The sequence below is a fragment of the Staurois parvus genome, unplaced genomic scaffold, assembly GCF_062004578.1.
Source record: "Staurois parvus isolate SC_StPar_1 unplaced genomic scaffold, SC_StPar_1.0 ptg000094l, whole genome shotgun sequence".
In the NCBI taxonomy this organism is placed as follows: Eukaryota; Metazoa; Chordata; class Amphibia; order Anura; family Ranidae; genus Staurois; species Staurois parvus.
The window spans coordinates 2,190,001-2,203,722 of record NW_028317890.1 but is presented as its reverse complement, the minus strand read 5'-3'; the positions used below and the strand labels follow the sequence as shown (position 1 = coordinate 2,203,722).

At 45.1% G+C, this 13,722-nt stretch overlaps 1 protein-coding gene across 5 annotated transcripts in view; it reads left to right on the top strand.

Moving 5' to 3' along the window:
• Positions 1-13,722, top strand: part of P4HA1 (prolyl 4-hydroxylase subunit alpha 1) — an 86,059-nt gene that overhangs the window by 50,171 nt on the left and 22,166 nt on the right. For 4 of the 5 annotated variants that reach the window (XM_089670737.1, XM_089670738.1, XM_089670734.1 and 1 more), the window contains exon 10: positions 10,713-10,812. In XM_089670737.1, coding sequence (XP_089526863.1) covers positions 10,713-10,812 — 100 coding nt within the window. Of the gene's footprint in view, positions 1-10,712; positions 10,813-12,920; positions 13,060-13,722 lie in introns of those variants that run through there. The other variant, XM_089670739.1, reaches the window with a different exon arrangement.

The window sequence follows — 13,722 nt, the reverse complement described above, 5'->3', positions numbered from 1 at the left end:
CATAAAAGGCAAATGGCAGCCCGCCTGGAGTTTACCAAAAGTTACCTGAGGGACTCAGACCATGAGAAACAAAATTCTCATGTCTGAAGAAAAAAAGATTGAACTCTTTGGCCTGAATGCCAAGCATCATGTCTGGCGGAAACCAGGCACCGCTCACCACCTGACCAATACCATCCCTACAGTGAAGCATGGTGTTGGCAGAATCATGCTGTGGGGATGTTTTTCAGCAGCAGGAACTGGGAGATTAGTCAGGATTGAAGGAAAGGTAAATGCAGCAATATACAGAGACATCCTTGATGAAAACCTGTTCCAGAGCGCTCTGAACCTTAGACTGGGGTGATGGTTCATCTTTCAACAGGACAACGACCCTAAGCACACAGCCCACATAACAAAGGAGTGGCTACGGGCCAACTCTGAGAATGTCCTGGCGTGGCTCAGACTTGAACCCGATTGAACACCTCTAGAGAGATCTGAAAATGGCTGTGCACTGACTCTCCCCATCCAACCTGATGGAGCTTGAGAGGTACTGCAAGAAGAATGGGAGAAATTGGCCAAAAATAGGTGTGCCAAGCTTGTAGCATCATACTCAAAATGACTTGAGGCTGTAATTGGTGCTAAAGGTGCTTCAACAAAGTATTGACCAAAGGCTGTTAATACTTATGCACATGTGGTTTTGTTGGTTTTGAAATCTTTGCAATTTATTAAAAATAAAAAAAACAAACGTCTTTCACATTGTCATTATGGAGTATTGTTTGTAGAATGTTGAGAAAAAAAAATAATTGAATCCATTTTGGAATAAGGCTGTAACATAACAAAATGTGGCAAAAGTTAAGGTGTGTGTCAGTCAGTCCGTCCCTTTCACATTAGTAATGCGTATTGATTTGTATTCCATTAGGCAGCTGCTTCTGCTCACTACTGTCCTAAGCATCTGTCTTCCAGCTGTGTGAGTTAAGCCAGCCATAGACTGTTCGAGTCTTGGCCAGTTCAGCAGGAACCATTCGAGATTCAAACCATGTATAGGCAGGCTGAATGTACCCAAGTTGATCGATCAATTTGGGCACAACCAGCCTGACTGATTTTAGATGCGATTATTGGCAGCTGCTAGCAATAATTGATGTGTTCACCCAGCGGGGATTCTTCCTCACATCAGTAGAGAGTAGATTCTAGATACATGAAACGGTGAAGTGGCGAGCGAGTGACCAGATATGATTATTGCACCACATCCCTTAAAATTGCAAATAATCAATAGAGAAGATGGGACTTTCAGGGTGCATAGACATGAATACCACACATTAAAAGTTATATAATTTTTATTTCGTATTTTGGTAAAACACAAGAAAGGAAAGAAATACAAAAACAATTTCAATTCTAAGAATACCAACTGAGATTCAAACTTTGTTAGGTAAATGGAGTATACTCCATTTACCTACCAAGCTTGAATCTCAGTTGGTATTCTTAGAATTGAAATTGTTTTTGTATTTCTTTCCTTTCTTGTGTTTTACCAAAATACGAAATAAAAATTATATAACTTTTAATGTGTGGTGTTCATGTCTATGCCCCCTGAAAGTCCCATCTTCTCTATTGAATATTATAAATAGTCTAGCTAGTACACTGGGAATAATATTAGGATCAGCGTGGCTCACACAAGAAATAGTCTGTATTTGTAATACATGTAAGGAGTAAATATTGCCACAACATGTACAAGTACAAGGACAAACTACAAAAAGAAAAAAACAAACAAAAACTGCTTTCAGTGTGCATTCACTTTCATTGGAATATTTACTTTATTATTTACGTTATTTGTTTTAAACTGTTGCTAGAGAACAATAGGGAGGAAATTTTCCAATAAGGGCAGTCCATGTCAGGGCAGGGCTGTGGAACGGACAGGTAGGCCTAGTGGCAGGGTAACGCACTGGCTGACGACAACCACCACCAACAGACTGAAGTCCCTCAGGGCGCGGAGTCTAAGTCCCAGGCTGCCCTTCACCAGGGCCCCTGATGGTGGGGATGGACTTGACGCAACCAGGGACCAGGTCGCGGCCCCCGAGACACCCCAGCTGCGGTAATGGCCGCCGCCAATGGCGTGTAGCTGGTGAGAATGACAATAGCGTAGTCAGACAAGCCGGGTCAATAACAACGGGACAAAACAGTACAGAACAGTAGACAGAGAATCACAGGTCACGGGCCGGGTTCAGCAACGGAAGGTCAGATCAAAGGGAAACACAGAGAATGGTCTTAGTCACAAGCCGAGTCAGAATACCAGAAGAGTCACGAGCGTATACACAGAGCTGTAGCAAGACAAAGACACAAGACACAAGTGCAAAGAGCATGTGCAGATCCCAGGCTTAGATGTACTCAGCCACACCCCTCTGGGGGATGGACCTCAGAGACCTGAAGGCATAAAAGATTCCCATCATGCTCAGCAGAAATCCAAGATGGATGCTAGCACATGGAGTAACATAACCTCTGGGAAAAGGTAGGACCTTGACAGTACCTCCTCCTCAAGGGCCCCTCCCCCTCCGCGGCTCAACAAAAGGTTTCTGAGGAAAGCGGGTATGAAACGCGCGGAGGAGGGCAGGAGCATGGACATCCTCGGAAGGAACCCAGGAACGCTCCTCGGGACCATAACCACGCCAATGAACCAGGAACTGTAATCGGCCGCGCACCAATCGAGAGTCCAGGATCCGGCTCACCTCATACTCCTCATGACCGTCAACCCGAATGGGACGGGGCCGAGGCAGAGAGGTAGTAAAGCGATTGCAGATCAGAGGTTTCAACAGTGATACATGAAAGATATTGGAGATCCGCATCCCAGGTGGAAGGGCAAGGGCATAGGCCACCGGATTCACCTTGCGGAGAATGCGAAAAGGACCGACAAAACGGGGAGCTAGTTTGGGTGTGGGCACCCGAAGATTGAGGTTACGAGTAGACAACCACACCCGATCGCCGACCTGGTAAGAAGGAGCGGGCAACCGTCTGCGATCAGCCTGGAACTTCTGACGCTGAGCCGAGTCCCTCAAAGCCCTCTGGATCTGCCCCCATGAAGAACGTAGGGCAGCAAGATGGTTCTCCACAGCCGGAATGTCCTGTGGTGAGAACCTCTCAGGTAATACCGCGGGTTGGTACCCATAGTTGGCCATGAAGGGGGACATCCCGGAGGAGGAGTTGACCGCTGAGTTCCTGGCAAACTCTGCCCAAGGCAGGAGATCGACCCAATCGTCCTGATGGTCCGAGATATAACACCGAAGGAATTGTTCTAAGGCCTGATTGGAACGCTCCGCAGCCCCATTGGACTGCGGGTGGTAGGCTGAAGAAAAGGAGAGACTAATGCCCAACTGGGAGCAGAAGGCGCGCCAGAATCTGGACACGAACTGACTCCCGCGGTCCGAGACAATCACCTTGGGCAACCCATGCAGGCGAAAAATCTCCCTGGAAAAGACCGTGGCCAGTTCTTGCGCTGTTGGTAATTTCCTGAGTGGAATACAATGGCACATTTTGGAAAAACGATCGACGACCATGAGGATGACCGTATGGCCCCGAGACACAGGGAGGTCTACAATAAAGTCCATGCCCAGGTGTGACCAAGGACGCTCCCCATTGGGAATGGGTTGCAGAAGACCCATTGGAAGATGCCGTGGAGATTTATTCTGGGCACAGATCGAACATGCCGCTACATAAGAGGCGATGTCGGCACGGAGAGTTGGCCACCAGAACAACCGAGAGACGACCCAAGACAACTGGTTTCTCCCCGGATGCCCGGCAGTTTTGGAGTTATGGTAGGTACGCAGCAGACGGGTGCGCAACCCCTCGGGTACAAAACATCTACCCTCCGGTCTCTCGGGAGGAGCGTCAGTTTGAGCCGCCAAAATCTGCTCCCCAAGGGGAGAAGTCAGACTGGTACGAATGGCAGCCAGGATATGATCTGGAGGTATGACCGAGGTTGGCTCAGAGTCCTCCCTGGACAACTCAGAGTATTGCCGCGATAATGCATCAGCCCTGACATTCTTGGAACCAGGCAAATAGGAGACCACATAGTTGAACCGCGACAAGAACAAGGCCCATCTGGCCTGACGGGGTGTCAATCTTTTGGCCTCCGAAAGGTAAGTCAGGTTCTTATGATCGGTAAGAATGAGGACCGGAACTGCGGAGCCCTCGAGCAGGTGCCTCCATTCCTTGAGAGCCAGAATGATTGCCAACAACTCCCTATCTCCAATCTGGTAGTTGCACTCTGCAGAGGAAAGCTTCCTGGAGTAGAACCCACAGGGAAGTAGGGGTCCATCGGGCGACCGACGTTGAGACAGGAGAGCGCCTACTCCCGTCTCGGATGCATCAACCTCAAGGACGAAGGGCAATCCAGGATTGGGATGAGACAGTATCGGAGCCGAAGTGAAGGCGGATTTCAGAGCCTCAAAAGCTACGATGGCCTCGGATGGCCACTCGTGAGGATTGCTGCCCTTCTTGGTTAGGTCTGAGAGAGGTTTTGCCAGCGTGGAGAAGTTCCTGATGAACTTCCGATAGTAGTTGGCAAAACCCAAAAAGCGCTGAATGGGCCGAAGACCATTGGGACGAGGCCACTGCAGAACCGCCGAAACCTTCTGAGGGTCCATGGAGAATCCCTCCGCAGAAATGATGTAGCCTAAAAAGGCAACTTGGGATCGATGGAATTCGCACTTCTCAAGTTTACAAAAAAGTTCGTTCTCACGTAATCGTTGCAGCACCTGCTTGACATCCTGGATATGGGACTCCATGGAGGCAGAGTAAACCAGGATGTCATCCAAGTAAACTACCACGCACTGCTGCAACAAGTCACGAAGGACATCATTTATGAATTCCTGAAACACTGCGGGCGCGTTACACAACCCGAAGGGCATCACCAGGTATTCGTAGTGCCCGGTTCTGGTGTTAAACGCGGTCTTCCACTCATCCCCCTGTTTGATCCGTACGAGGTTGTACGCCGCCCTAAGGTCAAGTTTGGTAAAGACTGTTGCCCCCTTAAGGCGGTCGAACAACTCAGTAATCAAGGGAATCGGGTATGCATTCTTAGTGGTGATTCGATTGAGACCCCTATAATCGATGCAAGGCCTCAATTCACCACCCTTCTTCTTTACAAAGAAAAAGCCCGCTCCTGCTGGGGAAGTAGACTTACGAATGTGCCCCCGGGAAAGTGCATCCGCAACGTACTCCTCCATGGCCTTATTCTCCGCAACCGAGAGAGGATACACCCTGCCACGCGGAGGAGTGGCACCGGGTTGCAAGGATATGGCGCAGTCGTAAGGACGATGAGCAGGTAAGGCACCAGCGCGTACCTTATCAAACACGTCCTGGTACTCCCCATAATCAGTGGGCAACGCAGAGTCTGAGGAGGCACACAACACCTTAACCGGCCCACGGATGCACCCGGCCCCACACTGTGGAGACCACGAGAGAATCTCGGCAGTTTGCCAATTGAAGGTTGGATTGTGCATCTGGAGCCAGGGATACCCCAAAACCACCGAATAGTGCGGAGAAGAAATCACCTGGAAACAGGCCAACTCCCTGTGAACAGCCCCAATAGCTACTTCAACTGGCATAGTCTCGTGGGTAACTTGCGGTGGTTGCAGGGGCCTGCCATCTATCGCCTCGAGAACCAATGGGGTAACTCGAGCCTGCAGGGGAATGGAGTGCTGGGCAGCAAACGAGCTGTCCATAAACAACCCGCCGGCCCCAGAATCTACCAACGCCTGGGCCGTCACCGAGCCCTCCGCCCAAGAGAGGACAACGGTGATCAGTGGCTTATCTCTGCGGAACGCCGGGGACGAGGAGACTCCACCCAAGATCTGTCCCCGACAGGATCTCAGGTGCGAGCGTTTCCCGGACGGACCGGACAGGACTGCCGTAAGTGCCCACCAAGACCACAGTACAGGCAGCGACCCTCCCGACGCCGAGCGGCCCGCTCTCCCTCGGAAAGGCGAGCAAACCCCAGCTGCATGGGCTCACCACCAGACAATCTATCCCCAGGAGGCGTGGGAGGAGAGGGAGGAATGGGTGGGATAGAAAACGCAGGTGCCAGTCGATTGGAAGGCCTCCGCAGGCGTTCCTTGAGTGAAGGCCTCTCCCTGAGCCTGGTATCAATCAGGATCAGGAAGGAAATTAGTGCTTCCAGCTCCACAGGCAATTCCTTGGCTGCTATCTCGTCCTTCAATGCATCAGAAAGACCCTGAGAAAACGCAGCCACCAGAGCCTCATTGTTCCAACCCACCTCTGCTGCCAGGGTACGAAACTCTATGGCGTACTCGGCCACGGTCCGTGAACCCTGATGCATAGACATGAGCAGCTTGGCAGCCGAGGCGGAGCGAGCCGGTACATCGAATACCCTACGGAAGGCATCGACAAAACCGGAAAACTCGTGAATCACTGGGTCATTCCTCTCCCATAAGGGATTCGCCCAGGCCAAGGCCTTGTCTGAGAGTAGTGAGATGAGGAAACCCACCTTTGACCTCTCAGTCGGAAAAGCGTAGGGGATTAATTCAAAGTAAATCCCCACCTGGTTAAGGAACCCACGACACTGACTCGGCTCACCCCCAAAGCGCTGTGGAAGAGGGGCTGAACCGGTCATACCTCTGGACACCGCGGGTGCCGCATCAGCCGCGGCGGTAGGCACAGCAAGCGGAACAGCAGCGGGAGCGACCACCGGCCTAATAACACCAGGAGTAAGGTGCGCGGTGCGTGCCAGCAGAGTTTGCAACGCCTGAGCGAACTGATCCAACAGGAGATCCTGTTGATCCAGTCTGGCGACCAACATTGGAAGTGAAGGCGTACCTGCACCGTCAGGATTCATGGCACTTGTGTAATGTCAGGGCAGGGCTGTGGAACGGACAGGTAGGCCTAGTGGCAGGGTAACGCACTGGCTGACGACAACCACCACCAACAGACTGAAGTCCCTCAGGGCGCGGAGTCTAAGTCCCAGGCTGCCCTTCACCAGGGCCCCTGATGGTGGGGATGGACTTGACGCAACCAGGGACCAGGTCGCGGCCCCCGAGACACCCCAGCTGCGGTAATGGCCGCCGCCAATGGCGTGTAGCTGGTGAGAATGACAATAGCGTAGTCAGACAAGCCGGGTCAATAACAACGGGACAAAACAGTACAGAACAGTAGACAGAGAATCACAGGTCACGGGCCGGGTTCAGCAACGGAAGGTCAGATCAAAGGGAAACACAGAGAATGGTCTTAGTCACAAGCCGAGTCAGAATACCAGAAGAGTCACGAGCGTATACACAGAGCTGTAGCAAGACAAAGACACAAGACACAAGTGCAAAGAGCATGTGCAGATCCCAGGCTTATATGTACTCAGCCACACCCCTCTGGGGGATGGACCTCAGAGACCTGAAGGCATAAAAGATTCCCATCATGCTCAGCAGAAATCCAAGATGGATGCTAGCACATGGAGTAACATAACCTCTGGGAAAAGGTAGGACCTTGACAGTCCAGGAGTGTATATTTTCCTCCCTGAGATTTCCTCACTTCCTAATTGCAACATTAGTTTTTCCTCTTCTTTTTTTTTTTTTTTTTTCTTTTCGTGTGTGTTTTATAGTTTTTGTTAGATTTTTATATAATGTATGTGAAGTGGACACAAAGCAGTATAGTCCTCATGTTGTTGGTAGTTTTTCCTCCTCTCCCGAAAAAAACGAAAAAAAAACCTGACTTGATACAAATCTAGGCTACCATTTTTAAATGTCAGCTGAAAAATATCTACCTGGCTGTCTTGATAATCTGAAGGCTGTTTGTTCATGGACTTAAACCAAGTATGCATCAAGTACAGTCTAGACTCCTGATCTGCATACTTCCCATTCAGTAAAATTAAGTATTTGTCATATAGCCGCTTTGACTTTAGGGTGTCTCCTATTTTAAGACTCCCCTTTCTAGGCCACAGCTGAATTTGCTCTAAATTACAGAAACAATTGAGTACTGCCTGTGATACTTTTTTTATTTGCACTAACATACAATTTTGAGGACAAGCTTTCGGGGTATGTCCCCTTCTTCAAAGTCCAAGCAGTACTATTACAAATCAAAAAGTTTAAGCAGAATGTTAGAAGGGATTGAGAAAAAAAAAAAAGGCTACAGATAAGATACTTCAGTACAAAGAGAAAAAAAACAAACAACCGTGTACCTCCTAGTAACCACATACAACCCAGCACTAGAAGGAATACGAAAATAATCAAAGATTTACAACCCATCATAACAGAGGATGGAACTCTGAGAAATATTCCAGCAACCCCCAATACTGGCTTTCAGACAACCCCCAAACCTCAGAAATAAACTAATCAGTAGGAAACTTCCTTCTGATTATGATGTCACAAATAATGGAAGCACACCCTGCAATAAGAAACGCTGCAAGCTGTGCAACCAAATCAATCCATCAAAAAGTGTCAGACACTCAAAAGGGATCTTCAATATTTAGGGATCATACAGCTGCACCTCCAGTAATGTTGTTACCTTATCCAGTGCAGAAAATGCAGCAAAGGATCTTATGTTGGCGAAACAGGACAGAAGTTGCAAACAAGGATGAATTTGCACAGACATACCATCAAGGAACATAAAGAAGATGACCTCTGCACACCTGTAGGACACCATTTCACACAACCAGGCCACAATATGGAAGACCTCAATGTTTTAGTTCTGAAAGTAAAATTCAAATCCATCCAGGAAAGAAAAACATTTGAACTAAGAATGATAATTCTATTTGACACAAAAGATAACGGCCTTAACTTGGACATGGGATTCCTCAACCATTATCCGACAGTTTCATGACTATCTATTAGCTGAAGCTTGACCCCCTCTGTGTGAGTGTAGTATTCCCCCCCCCTTCCCCCCCTCGCTTTTGATGTATCTTATCTGTAGCCTTTTTTTTTTCTCAATCCCTTCTAACATTCTGCTTAAACTTTGTGATTTGTAATAGTACTGTTTGGACTTTGAAGAAGGGGACATACCCCGAAAGCTTGTCCTCAAAATTGTATGTTAGTGCAAATAAAAAAAGTATCACGGACAGTACTCAATTGTTTCTGTCGCAAATGCACTAATACGGCTACAAAATCCTCTCTAAATTACAGAAAACTTTATTTGTCGGCTACTGTATCCCAGTGTACAGTACGTGGCAAATTTGAGGTGGCTTAAAGCCAGTCTACACAGCACTTTCAGCTGTGCTTCCTGTAATGTGTTGCAAATGGGCTGAATTTTACTGCCTTCTGCTAGCATTTTAGGAATTCTTCCTAAAGAGTCAGTGTAAAATATAAATGGATTTAATGCATATCATAGTTTGCTCATTAAAAAGGAAAACATGAGTCTGTTTTACTGAATACCATTTCCCTCTTCTTCCTTTTTTTTTCTTTTTTTTTTCTGGGGAAAAATGTGTCTGTATGTATGTGTTTGCTTAGGGATCAAATACTTATTTTACTCACTGAACATTTGTTTCAGAAGTTGTTTCTGGGTTTTTGGTTGACGTTCTCCCTCTATCATTTAAAATACACCTATGATAAAAGTTATAGACACTTCATTCCTTTGCAAATGGACAAACTTACAAAATCGTGTGTGTTTTTTGTTTGGTGATTAAAAAAAACTGCTTTTTTTGAACAGTGGAAGTTGTCCTCCGATATTCCAACCATCTAAGGCCGGCTTTAGACTGACCATACAAAGAATTTTTTATTTTTTTATTCCATCCGAGGCTGAATGAAAAAAAATCAAACACGATTTCTCCATCTACACTATACAGGATAGATAGATGAATCCCCTGGTGCTGCTATTGTATTCTGAAAGCCGGCACCAGTGGCTGCCAGAATACCTGAACTGTGGCTGCATGTGATTGGAAACATTTTTTGATACAATTGAAGGGAGTTAGGTGAATTTCATATGGTTCCTCAGAAACCGGCTGAAATTCGCATAGAAAAAAAACTGAGTGCAGTAGACTGTAATTTACTAAATGGTATCCAGTCTGTTGGTCCAGTCTTAGAACTCTATATAACAGCTGTATTTTCTGATTTAAATGTTGATTTTCCTAGTGTACAAAACACTAACTGGGTCAATCTTCTTCCTTTTTTTTTTTTTTTTTATAATCTGCATGGGCAGTTCAGCCTGCCAATGAGTTTGTTACAGGCACTAATCAGAAGAAATAAGCCACAGTTATCCCTTTTTCCAAGATCTGTCTGGCTGCCTGTGAAGAACAGAAGTGATATTACTTTATATGCAAGGCTAGCTAGTTCAGAGAAGCCCAATTTGTACAATGAACCCCCGATGGGCAGATACAAAGGATGCATACTAAACAAATAATTTCCATTGACAGCCATCCAGTGTATTTTACATTTAATGTGAAGTGTAGAAGAAAGTGTCTTTTTACAACAGGGAAACCTTCTGTTCAGCTTTTTGGCTCTTGCTGAAATACATCTTAATTAGTACTGGCTGAGTAAGCATTCTGGTAGATGCAGTTAAGTAAATTAAATGCTGTAGGTTTGTTCCATCAATACTGTATGGACCTGCATCAGGGCAAGCTATGCACAGCTTGAACAATGAATTCTGGGAGCTCAACACACAGATTCAACTTTTTTGTTTAATGGAAGCCTTTCATATGTATGCAGAGGAGCAGCACTGACCCCTCTGGGTAACATTACATAGTGACATGAATGTAAAATAAACGCCAATTTTAAAAACCCAGATTAAATTGTTTTATCTTTCCTTCATACTAGTGCTTGGCTATCTAGCTATGAGCATCCAGTCATTTCAAGGATTAACACAAGGATACAGGAAATAACAGGGCTAGATGTGAGCACTGCTGAAGAGCTGCAGGTAAGTGATGGCAAATTGCTTGATAACCAGAAATGTTCTAGTCTAGATGCACTATTCCTTGATAAACAGCCATCTGATGTTGTAATTTTCATGAGAACACTGCTCTAAATTACCCACTTGCCATACAGAGGATTTACCCCCCTTCCTGACCAGGCCATTTTTTGCGATAAGGTGCTGTTACTTTAACTGACAATTGCGCGGTCATGCAACGCTGCACCCAAATAAAATGTATCCTTTTTTTTTTTTTCCCCCACAAATGGAGCTTTCTTTTGGTGGTATTTGATCACCTCTGCGGTTTTTTTTTTTTTGCGCTATAAACAAAAAAAATACCAACAATTTTGGGGAAAAAACATTTTTTTACTTTTTGCTATAAAACATGTCCAGTGAAACAAATTTTAAAAATCAAATTTTGTCATAAATTTAGGCCAAAATGTATTCTGCTACATGTCTTCGCTAAAACAAAATACCAATAGGTGTAAATTAATTGGTTAACGTGAAAGTTATAGAGTCTACAAAGGGCAGTGTATATATACTGGAATTTTTGTTTGTTTTTATACTAGTAATGGCAGTGATTTATAGCGGGACTGCGGCAGGCATACTGACACTGGGGGTAACTGACTAGCTGCCAGTGACACTAATACAGTGATCAGTGCTAATAAAAAGTACAGACACTGCAGGAAGGGGTTAACTGTGCTGTTTTACTAACTGTGCGTGTTTTAAGCATGCTGCTTTGTATTGCTCTGCTATGCAGAGCAATACAAAGCAGTATTCTGGTGATGACAGGGGAGAGATCTGTATTGTTTACATACAGACCTCTCCCCTGTCAGTGTTCCTTGGCAATCACCGGGGGCCGGGGGAGAATCTCCATCTGGGACCTGGTGATCGACAGCTGTAGCCGCCCCCTACACGGAAATGCAAAATCACTTAGATACGTGATTTTGCGCAGCCCTGTCACCCTGTAGCAACAGTTCTGTTATAGGGCAGTAGGGAAGTGGTTAAAAGTATAGACACGTGTTTGTGTAGTGTGTGTGCAGGGGTGTTTTTTTTTTTTTTTTTTTCTTTTTCTTTTTTTCATAAAGTGGGGAAGAGTTAAACCCTTAAGTTTTTTTTGCTGTCTGCATTACCCCAATGTAGAGATTCCCCAAATAGGATAAAAGGTTAGGGGATACTGTCTAAGCAGAGAACATAATTTTGGTAGAGATCCTTTACCTTCATGTTGTGTCTTTGGGACAGGAAGTAAACAGAAATCTCCCCAATGGTGCATACATCAAAAAAAAAAAAAAAAAAAAAAATACTGGTAGGGGTTTCAACTCTTCCCAACGCTATTTGAAAAAAAAAAAGTTTGTTTTTTTATTACACCTACACTTTTAGAAACATTGAATTACTCCTGCTTTAAAAAAATTCTATTCAACTTCAAGTAGGTATTCTTAGTTCAAAAAAGTACCTTTTTTGTTCTTGGTCTCCTCCAAATCTTCAAACTCCTCTTCTCATTTGCTGCTGTGATCGAGTTTTCTATTAAAGGGTGCCTACATTCGACCTTGTTGTCCCACTGTGTGTAGGAACATAGCCACCCTCTCCTGCTTGTTCCCGAGATGGACTGTGGGATTTGTGGTGTGCAGGACTACAACTAGTTTACACTGCTCATTCCAAACAAATGTAAGTGAAGGGGAAAGGTAGAAGTTTGGGAGCTCATGAAGGACATTACAAAGAGTACAAAAAAAACTTTCATGAAAAACAGAGAACAGGGTAATTTAATTAGTGAATGTGTATAGATTAGTTTTGGATAATAAGGATATTGTATAGTGTCAATTTAAAAGCAATGGTTCAAGATAAAATTCTAGAAACTGACATTTTTGTCTGAGCTTGCTCTGCAGCTGTAATCCTTGTCCTTCCTTCTCCACTTTGGTCAAGTATCTGGAAAATGGATATGCATGTCCCACTATGTATATGCTCGTTCCAGGCCAGTTACTCTCAAAATAGTAATTGGAGGAAGAAATCTTAGGAGCTTGCACCTTCAAAAAAAATTCAGCGTCGCAAGCTCCTTTTATTCCCCTCCCTGGATGGTAGATTGATTTTTACTTATTTTTTTTTTTCTGTTGATTAAATAGGTGAGAAAAACAAATATCCTGTGCCCCATGACTGCATCCAGCTTGCAGTAGTCACTGAAGAAAAGTCTGTTTTGTCCAGTCCACATAAGAATCTGATGTAGAAGGATGCATTGATAAAAACCAATAAAACGAGTCCCTTGTATATGCCTTCAATACAACCCCATATGACTTTTTTTTTTTTTTTCTTAATTCTGAATGAATTTTGTATTGTTTTTATTATGTTTAAAGCTGAAGGGATGATACTTACCATGAATGAAGAGTGTACTGGTGGAGGCTGTGTTCAGTTGAAATCTGAAGTCTTACACCCCTTTATACCCCCACAGTGGTGATATCTTAGTGCTGCAGGGATATCGGTAGTACAGATTCTTTGGATGGACCATGGGTTGGAAAGCATAGTTTGTACCTGTGACAGGAACCTGTCAAGTACCGCTACTCATATTAATCCCTACAGCACTGGAAGATCATCGCCACAGGGGTATATGGGGGCAGAGGACTTTGATTTCAACCACCATCAGCACATAGGACACTATTCACTAAACTTTAGCTTTAATGGTTGTCTTTATATCTTGGATTTTATGTATAATTTATGGTATTTATACAACCCTGATGTTGGTGCAGGCAAATGCAAAGTCATGCAGTACATTTAAAATGCAGAAAATGTTCAGTGATGTGAATGGGTGTAATTCTTCCCTTGGTTGAGCTGTAAACAATTCTCTTCTGTCTTATACTGTGTAGGACAGAGGTAACTGTCAACTGAAGTAGTTCACTTATACAAAGGTATTAATCATCTGCCTAATAGGAT